General features: G+C 46.1%; 1 protein-coding gene across 3 annotated transcripts in view; it reads left to right on the top strand.

Moving 5' to 3' along the window:
- The window catches only part of LOC108628438 (rho GTPase-activating protein 20), a 149,822-nt gene that overhangs the window by 65,414 nt on the left and 69,345 nt on the right, over positions 1 to 15,063 (top strand). The window contains exon 1 of one of the 3 annotated variants that reach the window (XM_018030369.2): positions 5,889 to 6,914. The exons of the other annotated variants lie outside the window; for them this stretch is intronic. Within the exon in view, the coding sequence (XP_017885858.1) occupies positions 6,606 to 6,914 (309 nt within the window). The 5' untranslated portion in view covers positions 5,889 to 6,605. Of the gene's footprint in view, positions 1 to 5,888; positions 6,915 to 15,063 lie in introns of those variants that run through there. 3 annotated transcript variants of the gene reach the window in all.

Raw genomic sequence — 15,063 nt, 5'->3', positions numbered from 1 at the left:
ATCGCGTTTCCGGTTTCGATCGTCGCCGCGTACCTTACGTCATGTACTTGCTCGGTTTGCTGTTCATAAATATTAGCACATTTACGGGAAATGAGTCGAGATAGCGAAGAAACGTTGAAGAATGAAATAATTAATTCAATCAACAACATAGTAGCTGTTAAAATTTCAATGCTTTCTCATTATTTTTATGTAAGAGTTCATAGAACCTTAAATAAAGCTTTATATCAATTTTTGTAGAATTGACTCTTTCTTAATATTGATCTACTTTTCCAAGGTTTAATGGTCGACGCTATCGTATAATCATTTGAAACGCATTTACTTTTGATTTTTACGGGGCCAGACTCGAGTCGATCGTTTCTCAGGGTCAGAGCCTTGACCTCGCGCAAGGTTTCCGTGTTACAACTTCGGAATTCCCTTTTTCGGGCCCGAAGCTCGCGGTAGTATGATTTTTAAAACGCGGAGGCAGGATCGGCCTTTTTCTCCCCGACCGGATCGTAAATTCCGTTCGGACTTTAACAACCCTGATTCGAGTGCGCGCGACTGCTTTTATTTATGTAATTGTGGGAAAGATTTAACGCGGCCGTCGCGGTCCAACAATAGTCGTAGCGATTATTATTATCTTAATTTATGTCCGGCAACCCCATTACTGGCGCTATTCTTGCGTTAGAATTACTCGACCTCACGCAACGTTCGACTGCATCTTATTTTGCAATCGTTCAGATAACTTAACTTATTCTTAGTGACTTCAATGAATCGTTTCCCACTTCTCAGTTTAGTATTGAATACGTAAAAACATCGAAAGTATAATACACGTAATTATTTTCATAGAGATTAAGGAGCATGAATTTTTATTTCATTCTAAGTGAAAATCGACAGTCTACTTATGATAATTCAATCTCAACGAGAAAAACGATTTACTAATAGAATTCCGTAAACGAACGGATGATCGCCGAAATAAGAAAGAACCTTGACCAGCGTTAAGTTTTCCGCTTGAATCCCGACAATGCCCCTTTCCAACGTTCTTTTTTTTTCGCCCAAAGGTCGCGGCACTTAACGGTCCACGGCATATTGCATCGGCCGTTTCGCGTGCGCGCAGATTCGAACGGGTATTAAAGACGGAGGCATCCGCATGCCACCGCGAGGAGCTACGAGGGCCCGCGACGGTGGAAACAGCGCGTGCGACAATGGGACATAACGCGGAGGATAACGAGCGCGAGTTATGCCCCGTCATAATTTGCAATTTAGATTTCATTATCGCCCTGATCCTGCTACCGGTCCACGTCGACTCGCGTAGCCGCCGGCAATTTTCCGCTTCCTGTTTAACTTATTAACAGTCGGCCGACGAACCACGATCTTACAATATTGTTGGATTTACACGAAATCGTTGAATCACGTTATAGAAAATTTGAAACCTAATCTAGTTAATTGATTCTCGTGCATGAAGGGAAATCATAAAACTACTGAATGGTAGCAATTTTCTCGTAGGTCGTATGAAATATTTCGAAGCAAGGCTAAACGAGGGGCAATCGGTGGAATTGGACGTTCGAGGTTCACCGAAGCCGGCGAATTCCACGCCCATTGTCGAGCCATTTATTAATACCTCTCCATCGTTGACCTCTCCATTAACCCGTTTACGCAAGCACGGGCGGGCTGCCGCCGCTGCTTCGAGTTATTAGACCGGCCTCTGTCGGCTATCGTTGCCCGATCGACGGAATGGAGTATTTCCTGGCGCGCATTCGCGACTTTCTCGAAGAAACGATCTCGTTCGCGGTCTTAACTCTCGATCGCATAGCTTGTTAAACGGGAAGCCGCATCACGCGTTCAAACGCTGTAAATCACTGCCGACTATTTCGAATATTTACGGTTCCGTCGCAGACTTTTCTCTAGCCGCACCTATCAACGCGTATATCTTATCTACCATCATTCTCATTTTCTCTGCATACAATTTCGTCTTATACATTTATCATATGTATTTTTATGCTACGTATTCTCCTATCCTGATTGAACTCAATTCTCTTATGATAAAATCTGTACAAAATGTGATCGGAGGTCATAAAACTCTTCCTATGTGTGACTCGATGTAATTGGCCCGCGTTTCTCTATTATTTGTGGTTTCACACCCAGTTCGTTCAATGTCGCGTGCTATCGATAAGCACGAGGACAACCTTGAGTCTACTAGGCAGAAATCGCATCCTTGGAACATTATCATTAGTACAATTATCTCAGTGTTGGAGGACGATTTTTATTTTCGACGTTCTACCATAGTAGAAAAAATAGCATGCCAATTGACTCTGTAACATTTGAAGGAGTCATTTAGTCGTGGTATGTCAGTCTAATCTACACCATTGTCATAGGATGGGAATGTCGTTTTTCATTAGTCTCCTGAAGGCAGTCCATCCGACTGAACTTCGTCATGGATGACACATTTTTCTTCATTTTTTAAACGAGTTATGTTTCGTCTTCGTATTTCGACGGAAATAAAGAGAAGCATCTCCCAAGTTCAACCGCCTATCGAGCGATGCGACCTACGCTCGGTGATGAAACTCGTATAGGCAGGCTCAATGTCAGAGGGAAATCGCTGTCCGGTACTTCCTGCGGCACGTTCACTTCCGTCTCTCGGGCCAGCTGATAATCTGCAGGTCGCGGGCAGGCGCGGCTGTTAATTTCTCGGCGTAGTGAAACCGCAGAGGAGATCAAAGGATAATATTTCTCACACCGGCCGACAGTATAATCGGCACGCAACGTTTCCCTTCTCGCGGCACGTAGCGAGCACTCGAGAGAGCGATCTGCACGTGTGCGCCTCGCGAATCGGGCTCCGTGAAAATCGCGACACGGCCGATCGAGCAACCGCGACACACTTTTGCGACGCGGGCCCCGTCCACTTTCCCGTTCGAGCACGGCTCAAGAGCGCGGGCCACCGGAAGAGGGAAACGGCCTATCGCCCGCCGTATCGCTTCCGAGGAATAATCGGTCACGGTACATTGCCCGGCGCTATTTTCTTTCCACGATACTTATAAAATATATACTACCGTCTATCGCTGAAATATAATACACTTACGTACAGACACTTTCACGAGACTGTCGGTATATGATGTATACTTTTATCGATTCTATCTGTGTTACTATCTCTGCTAGGAACACTTCAATTCACACTTCGTTTCTTGTCGTTCAGTCGATATTTCCGCTACCGGAGAAACGATTTTTATAAGTTTATAAGATTATGACTTCCTTCTGCTCATAAGCACTTCCTTATATGATATAAAGACAAATTTTTCATTATGAACCAGTTGTATCGTGACGGGAAACGGATTTTCTTCAAAGTTGCAAAATTTGTAGATCTCGACCCCAAACTCAATCTGGCAAAGTAATAGCGTGCATCTCTCAAGATTTTCCAAGAAAATCAAATTTGAATATTGTGCTAGTTCTATATAAGCAGTTAAGCCCTCCTTGGGAGATGAAATTCTTTCAAATTGAATGTTAAAGAACATATTCAGATTTACTGTCGTATTTCAAAATCGAACGATCGTATTTAATTCCATAAACTCAGGATTTCACGTACACAGCTTGACGCGAGTAACGCGGTTCGATTGCACGTTCGAATCTACGCTCCACGCATGGAAGTAATCTTGCGTTCAGGATTATTTCACGCGTAGAACTTTCCGCGTTCCGAAGGGGGGGTCGGAAAAAAATGGCCGCGATTCCACGGCGATAACTCGGATTTATTATACCGGCGGATGCGCGCGGTTTTGGCATTCCGGTTTCCGTGAGGCATCGCGAGTTTTTTAGACACGCGTGACGCAGCGGAGCGGATTCGGAACGCGATGCGAGAAACAGGCCGAGAGAGCAGCTAGCTAGGTAACGCAGGTACAGGATTTATTTTTCGAGTTGTGACTCGGTGGAAGAGAAATGCGCCGCGACCCGATCTAATCAGATATTTATGTCGCCTCGACGTTATCTTCGATTCAGCTGGCCAGTTTCTTCTGCTCCAGATTCGAAAGTGTAGCTTGTAAAGGACGACAGAAAAGAAAGAGTAGCGACGTGCATTTCACTTAACTCGTTTGCGTCATACGTTGTCGGCTGTAATTCGTCAATACGATACTTCGTATAATTGATACAAGGTAGCGTTTATCTGTATTTCATCGAAATTCATTTTCCAAGGTACTTCAGTCTGTAACTATTCTGATACCTGACGAATTATGAATACGTCTAGCGATGCAAACGTATTAAATATTCGTGGCATAGTCTGAGACTGCAATCGGTGTCGTAAATCGGGGCGAAGGGGGAAAGAAATCTCGCGAAAAATACAGACTGATGCGATTTCGCGATAACCGGAATTTATTTAGCCTTTCGCACCTGTCTCGGGTGTGAAATTTAAGTCCCTCCGTCGGGAGAGCACAAGAATATTCTCGCGATGAAACTCGTACCGAATTTTGTCGCTTTATTTCATCGACAAACGAGCGGAAGCGGAGTAATAATCTAGAGAAGTTCAACGTTAAATAATCTCGTGATTTCGGTTAATTATTTCATACGCGCGTAGTATATATCCGACGGTGGTAGCGCGTATATTTCTAGTTACACCGTCCGGTTGTATCGCTACCCAGGGATCTGGCAGGCTTCCGCGAGACGATGAAGATGACGGACGCACGCGCGGAATACCGCGCGTTGTTCTCGTCGAGAGAGCCGCGTCGTGTACGAATCGCAATCGCGTCTGTCCCGCGTAATTCAGATTCTCACGGATGCCAGGGAGAAAATAAGGGGACACGGCCACGAGCTATGACCTCCCGGTATCGGATGACGCACCGCTAATTACGCGTCCCCGTGTAATAATTAGCGTACCGTCGACGCGATTAATCAGCCTCCCCTGACAACAATTGAACCTGCTCCAGCGAGAACCCTCGTGGGTATTGCTCAAGCTCGATCCTGTCTAAAAATGTACATATTGCGAGGTTGCAGTTTGAAAAATTCATTCTGCCGTCTTTTATTCCTTCGATGAGAACGAGAACATGATTTGAATATGTACACACCTCGAGCTGACCCTCGATGCATTAATTACATCGGAGGACTGTAGCGGCTAATCGTGTGATACGATTAAACCTCGATCAATCGCTTACTAAGGCTTCTTATCGAGCTCTCGTTTTCACCTCCGGTGCCTATGAGCGAGCATTCGTGGAAGCTGACTGGTTCGACGACGCGACGTCTTCGCCTCGCACCTTCCCGCTCGCGTTCCGCACGACTGCTCCCGATTTATCGTGTCCGACATGCGAGAATATCACCGAGAACCAGTCATCGTGCCATTAATTAGCCGGTTGACGCCTAGAAACAGGAATTCATTCCGGGGTCAGCCGTTATCAATCGGTTTTATCGCGCCCAAGACCGTTACACCCGAGACGCGTTCCATGCAAATAGGGTGCGATGCACTCTGCACGATAGCGAATCTGTGGAAATCGTGGAAAATCGGTAATCGTATGATCCAGTTTCGCGTCCCGTCACGCTTTCTTTATGCTTGCTATCTGCTGCAGCGAGCATGTACTTAGCGATAAGTACTTGATAAGATGTGATCTGCGTAGATTGTCAATCATAAACAGAGCATTCTGACACGTGAACATATACAAACACTGCCTGAGGATCATTGGATAAGTCGGGCGCGTAAAAATGGATTGAATTGGGAGAACGAAGAAGGGTTGAAGGTGGAAGAACCCTTGGACGGTCGAGAGAGGGGGATAAGGCCCAAAGGGGAATAAAGTGGTGATCGCCATGGTAACCGGTGACTCGGTCCCAGCGGTCGACCGTCGTAGATCGTCAAACTCCGATCCGGTTCGTGAGAGCTCGCCCGTACTCGGGCATTTCCGTGGGGAGCGAGGCCAACCGGTCGTCGGTGCGGCGGACGCAGTCTCCGCGCCGACCAGTTCGATTCCGCACGTAGCCAGAGATCGGTGTCTCGCGTCGTGTGTGTGCGTCGCGTCGTCGCGTATCTCGAGTCAGCTTCGAACGTCCGCGCAGTCACGTTCCCCGAGGAAAAAGTCTATTGTGTCCGCAGGTCTCGCGCGGAAGGTCGCGAGCCGAAACCGCGAGCGTAAGAAACGGTGCACGTAGACTACCGCTTTAAAACGCGGACCGGTGTTCGGCGAGAGCTGCGCGCTGCCCCGAGGCAAATACCTCTGTGCCCGGTCTCAAAGTCGATCCGGACTTCTCTGACACGTCGCTACTCGGTGTAACGTGCTCGCCTACCTGGAAACGGTATCTCGACGCGTACGCATCGCGTGCAGCCCAAGGGAAACCTACACGAGCGCGAATCTAATCCGAACCAACCACCCACGCGATACTCGGTGACCGATTTTTTCTTCCGCCGCGTTGTTTTCGTTTTTATATTGGTCGCGGTCTCTTCTACGTACGAGAGCCGAGTGTGCGTTTCTGGCAACCACTTGTGGATTCCGCGTGAAGCTTCTTCGAGTGACAGAGTGCGTACCAGCGCGTTTAGAACCGAGTTGGCATGCGCCCGAACGTCCTCGTGAACCGTCGCGAAACGTTAGAGTGAGCGAGGCGGACCGCGGTGTCATGTCGAAGTCGGAGTGAAGCTTTGTTCGGTTGCCGATAAATCGGGTCGAATGATGACCATGTTCGGGACCCTCGTCCAGAGGCTTACCTCGCCGGTGACCTCGCCGACGAGTCCGCGACGTCGATTCAAGTCGCCGTCGCGTTGGGAGGTGCAGAGCGACCCGGAGGACGATCCGGCCGCCCCGGTCCGTAAATCGAGGGCCAAGCATCTCCTCGACAAGCGCAAAAGTAAGAGCAGGGCGCGTGCTCTGAACGTTCAATCGGAGCAAGTGCAGCCGTGCAGCCCCGGATGGCACGACGCAGCGTTTCCACCGATCCGGGGCACCAAGAGCCTCGGCAGGCTCGACGGCATGAAAGAGGTGAGAGACGGAAAACAATTCTTAGTATGTTCGATCATGTACTTGAAAAAGTTTTCGTACATCGACCACTTGAAATTGATTCATGCATTCATTCGTTTGCGTACGGTTCATGCAACGATTGACACAGTAATTGATAGGCGAGTACTATTGCATTATATGGATTATGAGTCAGTAAGAACTATCTTTTGAAACGAACAATTATTTACTGAGCTGAACTTCGTTTGGGGAAAAGTTCTTTCTTGATTTTTGTTTGCATATTTTGATTGCAAGTAATTAAGAAAAAGGAAATATAAATTCTTTTGATGATCAATCCTGTATTGATGCCAGATCGAGCATTGCGAAAACAAGACATAGACTTATTACTCTGAAACTAACACAAACCCGAGCTGGCTCAGTTCCGTGTCCCAAGCTGTAGAGAAGTTTAACCATTTACTGATTTAATGTATTTCCGTATCCTAAACTGTAACCATTTACTGATTTTATGCATGTACTGTAAGACAATGCTAATTGAGTTTTGAGTTGATGAGCCGAAATGATATCCTCTGATGGAATTCCACGAGCTGTTATGTAATTAACTTGAGCAAGCAGTGTCGAAATTCCCATAGCGTGTCATCATCGAGTAAACACGCGTTGCTCGTGGAATTTAGGGAACAAGTTTAATCGGTCATGCGTACACGGGGAATAAAATCTGCGAAAATTTATTTCCACGATACGATAAGTTTAAGTATATACGGGTCGTTAAAATTTCTTGTCTTCGTTCTTAAATTGTGAAAGTGCTCGACAGAGAGAACAGGCAGGTTTACGTCGTGATAGTAATTACTGTGGCTAATTAAGCCCGGTATAAATGTCGGCCAATCAGGCTTATGGTTCCTATAAAATTCGAGAATTTCAAAGGAACGTCGTCAGACCGCGAACGAATATCGTTTACCGGAAACGTGAATCGCTTGTTATCGAAATAAGTCTTAGTCTCGATTATGGCCGGAGTAATTACGACCTGTAAGGTGTCGTTTATCATAATTACGAGCAGTATATTCAATAACATTTAATTCTATACAGTCCGAGAGTTCTGAAAACCGCGTACGCGAGTTCGTTATCGATAACGAGATTCTGAATGAGATTGAAAACAGGTTTCCGTGCCAGAAACACCGAAACCGCAATGTCGAAATCACGGAAATTCGGGTTGCGCCTCGTCAAAACCGTTTCCCTCTCTCCTCGGATTTTAATTACTCGCAATTACGAGTTCACGGCGTAAACGTACGTACCGCAGACTGATTGCATAATTGCATCGCAACGTAATACCAGTTTTTAGACGCGTCGTTTTTACTCGGTTCTTCGCGAGTTTCGCGCAATCCGCGCGCCTTGGTTATGTAGGCGAGCATTAATGGGCGAGCTCTTATTTTTCCGCACGAAAATCGTTGCACGCGCTCGTGACTCGTTCAGAGGCAATTCCAGAGGGAGCGGGCAGGAGCGAGTCCAGCCTCGATCAGCGAACGTAACGATCGATCAAACGAAGTTAAACAGTTTTTTATTTGCATCTTGCGTCGCGCGAGTCTACCGAAGGTTCATTTGTAACCAAAATCACAGGCGTAAAATCGGCTTTCACCGAGCGTATTCGACACGACCGTGGAACGCGACGGTAACTCGAGCAAATTGTATGGGGCGGAACACAGCGGGGTGCGGTTTTACAAGACGGTGGCGCGTACACGCCGGCCATTAACCGCCGTCGTCGGCGATTCGTAATTCGACGAAATTGCTCGGTTTTAACGACTCGGAATTCGAACGTCTCTCGGTCTCACAACGGGCTTTTGTGCAGTTTCTGCGCGCGGGCGCCACACGTACACTGCCGTTCAAAAGTGTCTCCCAGTTTCTCATAGAGATATTGTAAAAAATAAAATATAAATATTTAATATGACAATATTGGTAATGACTTCGGTATAATAATCGATATAGTTGTAAGCATAGTACGGCGTTTTTCATGTCTCGTTCTAGTCTGTCGCTTGTGTATCGTTTAAGAGCAGATGAAGAACATTCATGTGGAAATGGAATAGAATTTTATTGCTTCTGAAATAGTGAATGCCAGGGATAGTAAAAACGATGATTAAAACACAGTTCGTAAACGAGTTGGAAGACATTTGATAATGAGGTGTTTAAATAATACACATGGTTTTATTAAAATGAAAGATGGTTTTGAACGACAGTGTACTTACGCGCGTCCCGCGGAATTCGCGCGTAATGAGTAGCATTAAGCCGGCCAGTAAAAGCGGACGTTGCCAAATGTTCGTAATTCGAGCGACTCTTAACTCATAACGACGACAAGAGGTAGCAGAAGCGTGGTTTAACCCTCTCTCGATACACGGTATATTCCTTTTTGCCCCGCGAGGTGCAATCTATTTGAGAAAAAAGGAAACAAAATGAAAATCGGCGAGAGAAGCAGCCCCTGACTCGGTCCAGTTCGACTCGGCGGAGAGGGAAAGGGTTCTCGTCGAGCAGCGGCTCTCGCGACCAGATAGGGATCTGTGCATCTAGTTAAATCGCGGCGAGCGCCCTTCTCCCTTGCAAGGAAGTCGCGGACCCTCCCCTCCTCTCAGATAACATCGACGATCGGAGGTGATGGAGCACGGTAGCCGAATATCCTCGACATCGGCCCGCGCTCGATTTTTTCCTCTCGAGGTCCTTGAACGCCCAGGCCTTGGGACTCCCAAATTACGCCTCCCAGTGTTTACCGTGTCCGGGACTGGTGCTTAAGTTATACGCAGTAGAATTTCGTTTGTCTCTTCGTTTCGACAAATGTCACGGTATTTAATTAACATTATTCACGTCTGAAACGTACAGATTTTGACTCACGATTAGACTGTGTATGTATTTACAAAGAAACGCACCGAACTGTTGAAAATATCAAAAGATGAATCATTCACTGACACTGTTTTTGCTAATTGGCGTGTTAAATCGTGGAATTCCATTTTAATGATGATTTGGCTCCTCCCTCGTGTCAGTTGCCAATTGTCGTACGTCTCGTCTCATTTCAATGCGTTCAGAAGCAACCGGTAGATCGTCTTCCGTGAGATTCGCTAACGCGATATCGGGGAACAAATTGAGCACGTCGCGCGGATAAGTGAGTTTTAATGATAGAAACCCGGTGCCAGGGCAGGACTGGAATTCCTCGTCGATTGGAAAGCTGGCCGGCCAGGAGAGGGAACATGGCCCGAAGGCGCGCAGCGCGCGTTGGTCCGCGCATTCCGAAACTCTGAATCAAGCCTCGTTTTCGAACGCATACCCGAGAGGCGATCGTTACCACCTTCTCCCCGTCGATCAGAAAAAGCCTGGAAATTCACGAGGTTCGGCTCGCCTCGGGCGTCTAAAATTGAATTACCATCGTTGCCCGGCGTAATTTACGCGCGGGTCGAACGACGACGCGAGAGGAGCCATCAATCGCGGCCGCGTCACAGCCGGAGGGATTAGCCGAAACGAAGCGTTTCGCGCTTTTATTCGGCAGAAATCCGCGCGCCGGCTTTTTGCCCCGCTCGAAAACGAGCCAGCTTCGCCGCGGGTGTCCCCCGCATTGTCCGGGTGAATTCGAGAGTCGAGGCAGAAAAGATGCTAATTGTGAATATGAAAATCGCGGCGGGGGTGACCGGCCATCGGTTTCGTTCTTTACGAGAACCGTCTCTTATCTCCTTTTCTTCTCTCTACCCCTCCTTCCCCCTCGCCCTGCAACCCTTTGCAACGAAGTTATGACATCCTGGACGTTCCGGAGAAGTTCGTAGAAAAAGTGTGTTGTCGATGGCAAAAAATCGCGGTCCCACCGAAACATCTTGACCGTGACATTCCTTGATCGTTCCTCGTCCTTGATCCTTCCTAGAAGACGCCTAGATCCGTTGAGAACGTCGTTTAGATAGAGGGAATAAAAGAATAACGCGTTTAGCCGGAGGTGTCCGAGTCGCGTGAACAGGAAGTTTATATACGTCTCTCCGATTGTTGTCCTAATTACCTCTTCTTTCCTCGCCGCAATTTACCGAGCCCCGGGCTCCGAGATCTTCACGATATCTCGTGAGATAGTTAACCGATTCAGTATAAACGCGTTCGAAATCTATTTGCGACTCTGCTTTCGCACGTCTCGTTTCGCGTCCCAGTTGCATCCGATCGACACCCAAGATTCTCGGTCTCGAGTGCGAATAATTAAACGGGTAACATTATCCGCGTTATCGGGAAGTAAGAGCGTACAATGGTTCCTTAAACGCGATGCCTCGCCGTTGCTCGTTTCATCGGTAGCTAAAACGTTCTTGCACGGTTTAACGCGAGCCAGTGGTCAGGGAAGAAGGAAAAAGAAACGGAAACGCGTTAGATACGGAGGTTTAATTAGCCATTGCATCGAGCGAGCGTAGAAACTGTAAATTGGCGAGGTGATTCCATTCGCCTTTTTCCATCGGTTATCTCGTCCGGTTTTCATTTCAGTCGTTCTCCGTTTTTCTGAAACTTCCACTCTGGCGCGTGGCGCACGAGGAAAATGAATCGTCTCAACCGACTCACATACCAATTTATGTATGTTTTAAGTTTGATCGATACGCATATATTGGGTTGCCAACTAAGTGATTGCGGATTTTAAATAAGAAGTCTATCGATAAACTCCGCAATTATTTAGTTGCCAACCTAATAGAATTGATCGTGTCGCTCAGACTCGTTGTAGGTGTGATTAGGAATTTTTTAACCGGGTCGAGACAAACGTTGCATGCCGAAATCGTTAACGAGGGTCTCGTCGTTACGACGATCGTACCTACCGGGGTGAAAACGAGTTAAGAAAAATGAGAGAATCGCAGCTTCTGTGGTACAGCGGGATCGTTAACTGTCAGGTGAACGTAAAAGGCACCGGTAATGATCTCAATTAAATTCGTGGCAATCTCCTCGACTCTTTGTTTCTCATTAAAAGCGGTTAAGGAAGCGTGACGGGCCCCGTTTGTAATCCAATTATACGAAATAATTAATATGTAATTTCCCGGCTACCGCGCACGGTTACGCGTTTACAGGCATCCTTTGTTAAATTTGTTGTTTGGATTCTCAATTAACTCTCCTGTTATGTCCCGTGCGTGCTCGTTCGCCGTTTTCGATGGAACGCGAACGGTAGCGATTGTAAAGGCTAGAAAACGAAAACGGTTTTACGATGGTATCCACGGGAATGTCGTTGTCCCAATTATAAAAGCTAGATTTAGTGCGTTCGATAAGAGCCAGCCGCGTTTTCTCTTTTTCCTCGGTTAAATGGGATTCCGTGGATCGCGGCAGTCGGTTAGTCGGCCTCTACTGAGCCAAGGCATGACGAACCCGAAGCCCTTTGACTCCACTTCCAGTTAGACTCGCGAGGAATCTTAGTCCATATTCTTATAGAAAAATTCTTTCAGAAAATATTTATTTATCACCGGACTAAAAAATTCTTCTCTACGATTAGATCGTCTCATCTACAATAAATTTCAAGTATTTTTTTCTGTACCCGATTTGCATTTGACTGAAAACTGCACTTGTTCTGCTCGTATTGCCACGGCAAACGTTGTGAAAACTTTGAAAGACGTCCTCTGGTAACGGTGGAAAGGCATAATTCATTGAATAACGTGATACCGATACGACGCAAGGGATAATTGGATTGAGCCGTCGTTAGAAAATGCAACATCATAGAATTCTTTCATTACAGAATCAGATAGGCATCTCGGCGAGGAGCGTGCTCTCATAATTCAATTCCCCGGGTCTCCCACAGGTTTCGTGCGAAACTGCGCGGCTCGTAATCGCGGCTCTGTAGGCGCTTTCCTCCGTATATGCAACCAGATAGATGTACACCCCGCGATGCATAATGCCGCGTAGCGATGATGATGTCGAGGACGGCGCGCGAACAAAGAGGAGGAGAGAGTCGGTCCGATCGCGTATCGCGTGAATTACGTTGGCGTCAAAGAGATCCGAGCAATCTCCGTGCATTGAGTAGTAGCCTTGAATATGTTTATCGCTACGGTTAAATCCAATCGTCCGGCGACGCGAGAATTCGCCGGCTTGCTGATTTTTAGTTGAACAATTTTATTCAGGCAGACGTTTGTTTCTTTATCATACAATTTACTTATATAAACACTATAACAGATTCTATCAATTTTTATTGTTTAGAAACCAATTGAACGTTAACAAGTAAATTTTTTTCATCCAAAATCATTGTTCTTCCGATGTCTGATTCCTTTTTAATTATAGGAAATGCGTTTTTCTAAGGTACATAAACTTGACATATACCAATACATCCTTAAATTGAACGATGTAGCAGATATTCTTATGCGTTTTGTAAAATATTTGTTATGTACTACTGAAGTTTGTACGATGTTATTAATCGTGAAAGAGATCTACGTAAACTGGGTAATGGTCGTTGAAGGAGGTGCTTTCACCTAAATGGACGATAAACGTGTAAGGGTCAGTAACTGCGTGACGAAAAGACGGAAAAGGGGGCGCGAGACACCGTTGTAGGTAGTACGCTGGCCGGTGCGGCGGTAATGCAGTGAAAACGAGGACTTAACGACCTCGACATTAAGTCGGCCTCTTCCCTCTCCGTCGGTTGTTCTAGCACGATTGTCGGCAGTGTCAAAGATCCCCGACCTCGAGGAAGGTTCGGGTTAAACGGAGAATTAACGTCGAGCTACGGGACAAAGTGGCTGGAAACGAGACTCGCAACAGCCTACCAGATTAAGAGAGAAGCGGGATACAAATTCTTTTCGAATTCACCCATTAACCCCTTCAAATCGAATGGTTCTATCAGCTTCCAATTGGATCTCCTATTTGCGTTTCATCCATTCGTCGCAGGATCGAGAGAAAGGTGAAAGGGAAATTGAGATTTTCTAATCGCGATCATCCATTAAACCTTTGAGATCGAATGGTTTTATTATACCTCAGTTAGATTTTCATTGCAACTAGTTCATTCGTCGCGGGAGTCAAGTAGATCTGATGAGCGATGCTCCTCAGGTGTCACCGCGAAATCACCTATTTAAATCGTTCTTAAATCACAGAAAAAGGTAATCGACCGTTGCGCATTCCTTGTACATTCACGAGGGAGCTCGATCCTCGTAAAACGAGACCCGACTAATGAGAATCTCTCCCTCTCTCTTCTACGTAATCGATTCCTCCTTCGACTTTATACCGTTTAATCGACCAAACGTTCAACCCAAGATCCTCATATCAAACAAGAATAACCCGTATTAATATACATTGTGAAATACATATATAATTTAATAAGATCGTCTGAGAATATAAATGAGTAATTAAAAATGAGTCAGTAATCATGATTCTGGTTTATTTTATTGAGTTGTTATCGATTTAATATAATTTTTTAGTTGAATCACTAACGTTTCCTAATCTGGAATAGTTTGCAGATTTTTTTATAAACAAAATACATTTGGAGGTATGTACGAAATCCTCATATGAATCTCCATGCGGAGTACATGTAAGCTGGTCGTGCCGTTCTAATCGCATCCCAGGGAACCATTGTTTCGTGGCGCAGTGAAAAAACGCGGGAGCAGATATCTCCGCGTTGAGATCGCGATTCGTGCGCACTAGAAGCACGGCCAGGACATTTGTACGCCAGCTATCTCTACCGTCCGCGATTAAATCATTCGAAAACGGCCGATCGACGTTGTCGTCGCAGGGGGGGAAACGCGATACGGCTTACTCATCGGCTTATTATTCGCGGTGTCGATTTTACCGCATACCACAGCTGTCTATTATTATCTCGATCTCTGTTTATTAATTACACGCTGATTACGCGTACCTTATCTTTGTATTCCTATTACTCGTTGGCATTCGTATCCTTTGGTATTTACGACCCTCGAGCGATTGGATAGCGGCTAACCTCGTGAACTAGGATTTAGCAATTCTGATTCGAAGCCAACGAGCAGAGCGAATAGTTTTCGGAGACGGAGCATCGAAAATCCTGATTTCCCAATTCTAATTAATAAAGTAACGAGGAGAGTGAATCGTTCACGAAATCGCATTTGGAGACACGATAGGATCGAACGTAAATGCGTGGGGATCGCGTCTTTAAAGAAGTATCGAGGAGACCGATCAGTGGAAAGGTGGATACGATTTTAGACCTGGTAACTTTATTGGCTATTAGTTTGATTTGCGGTAAATGGCTCGTTAC

Source organism: Ceratina calcarata, unplaced genomic scaffold, assembly GCF_001652005.2.
Source record: "Ceratina calcarata isolate Rehan_Ccalc_2016 unplaced genomic scaffold, ASM165200v1 scaffold127.2, whole genome shotgun sequence".
In the NCBI taxonomy this organism is placed as follows: domain Eukaryota; kingdom Metazoa; phylum Arthropoda; class Insecta; order Hymenoptera; family Apidae; genus Ceratina; species Ceratina calcarata.
Note: the sequence above shows the minus strand (reverse complement) of the source record. Positions and strands in the feature narration are given on the sequence as shown.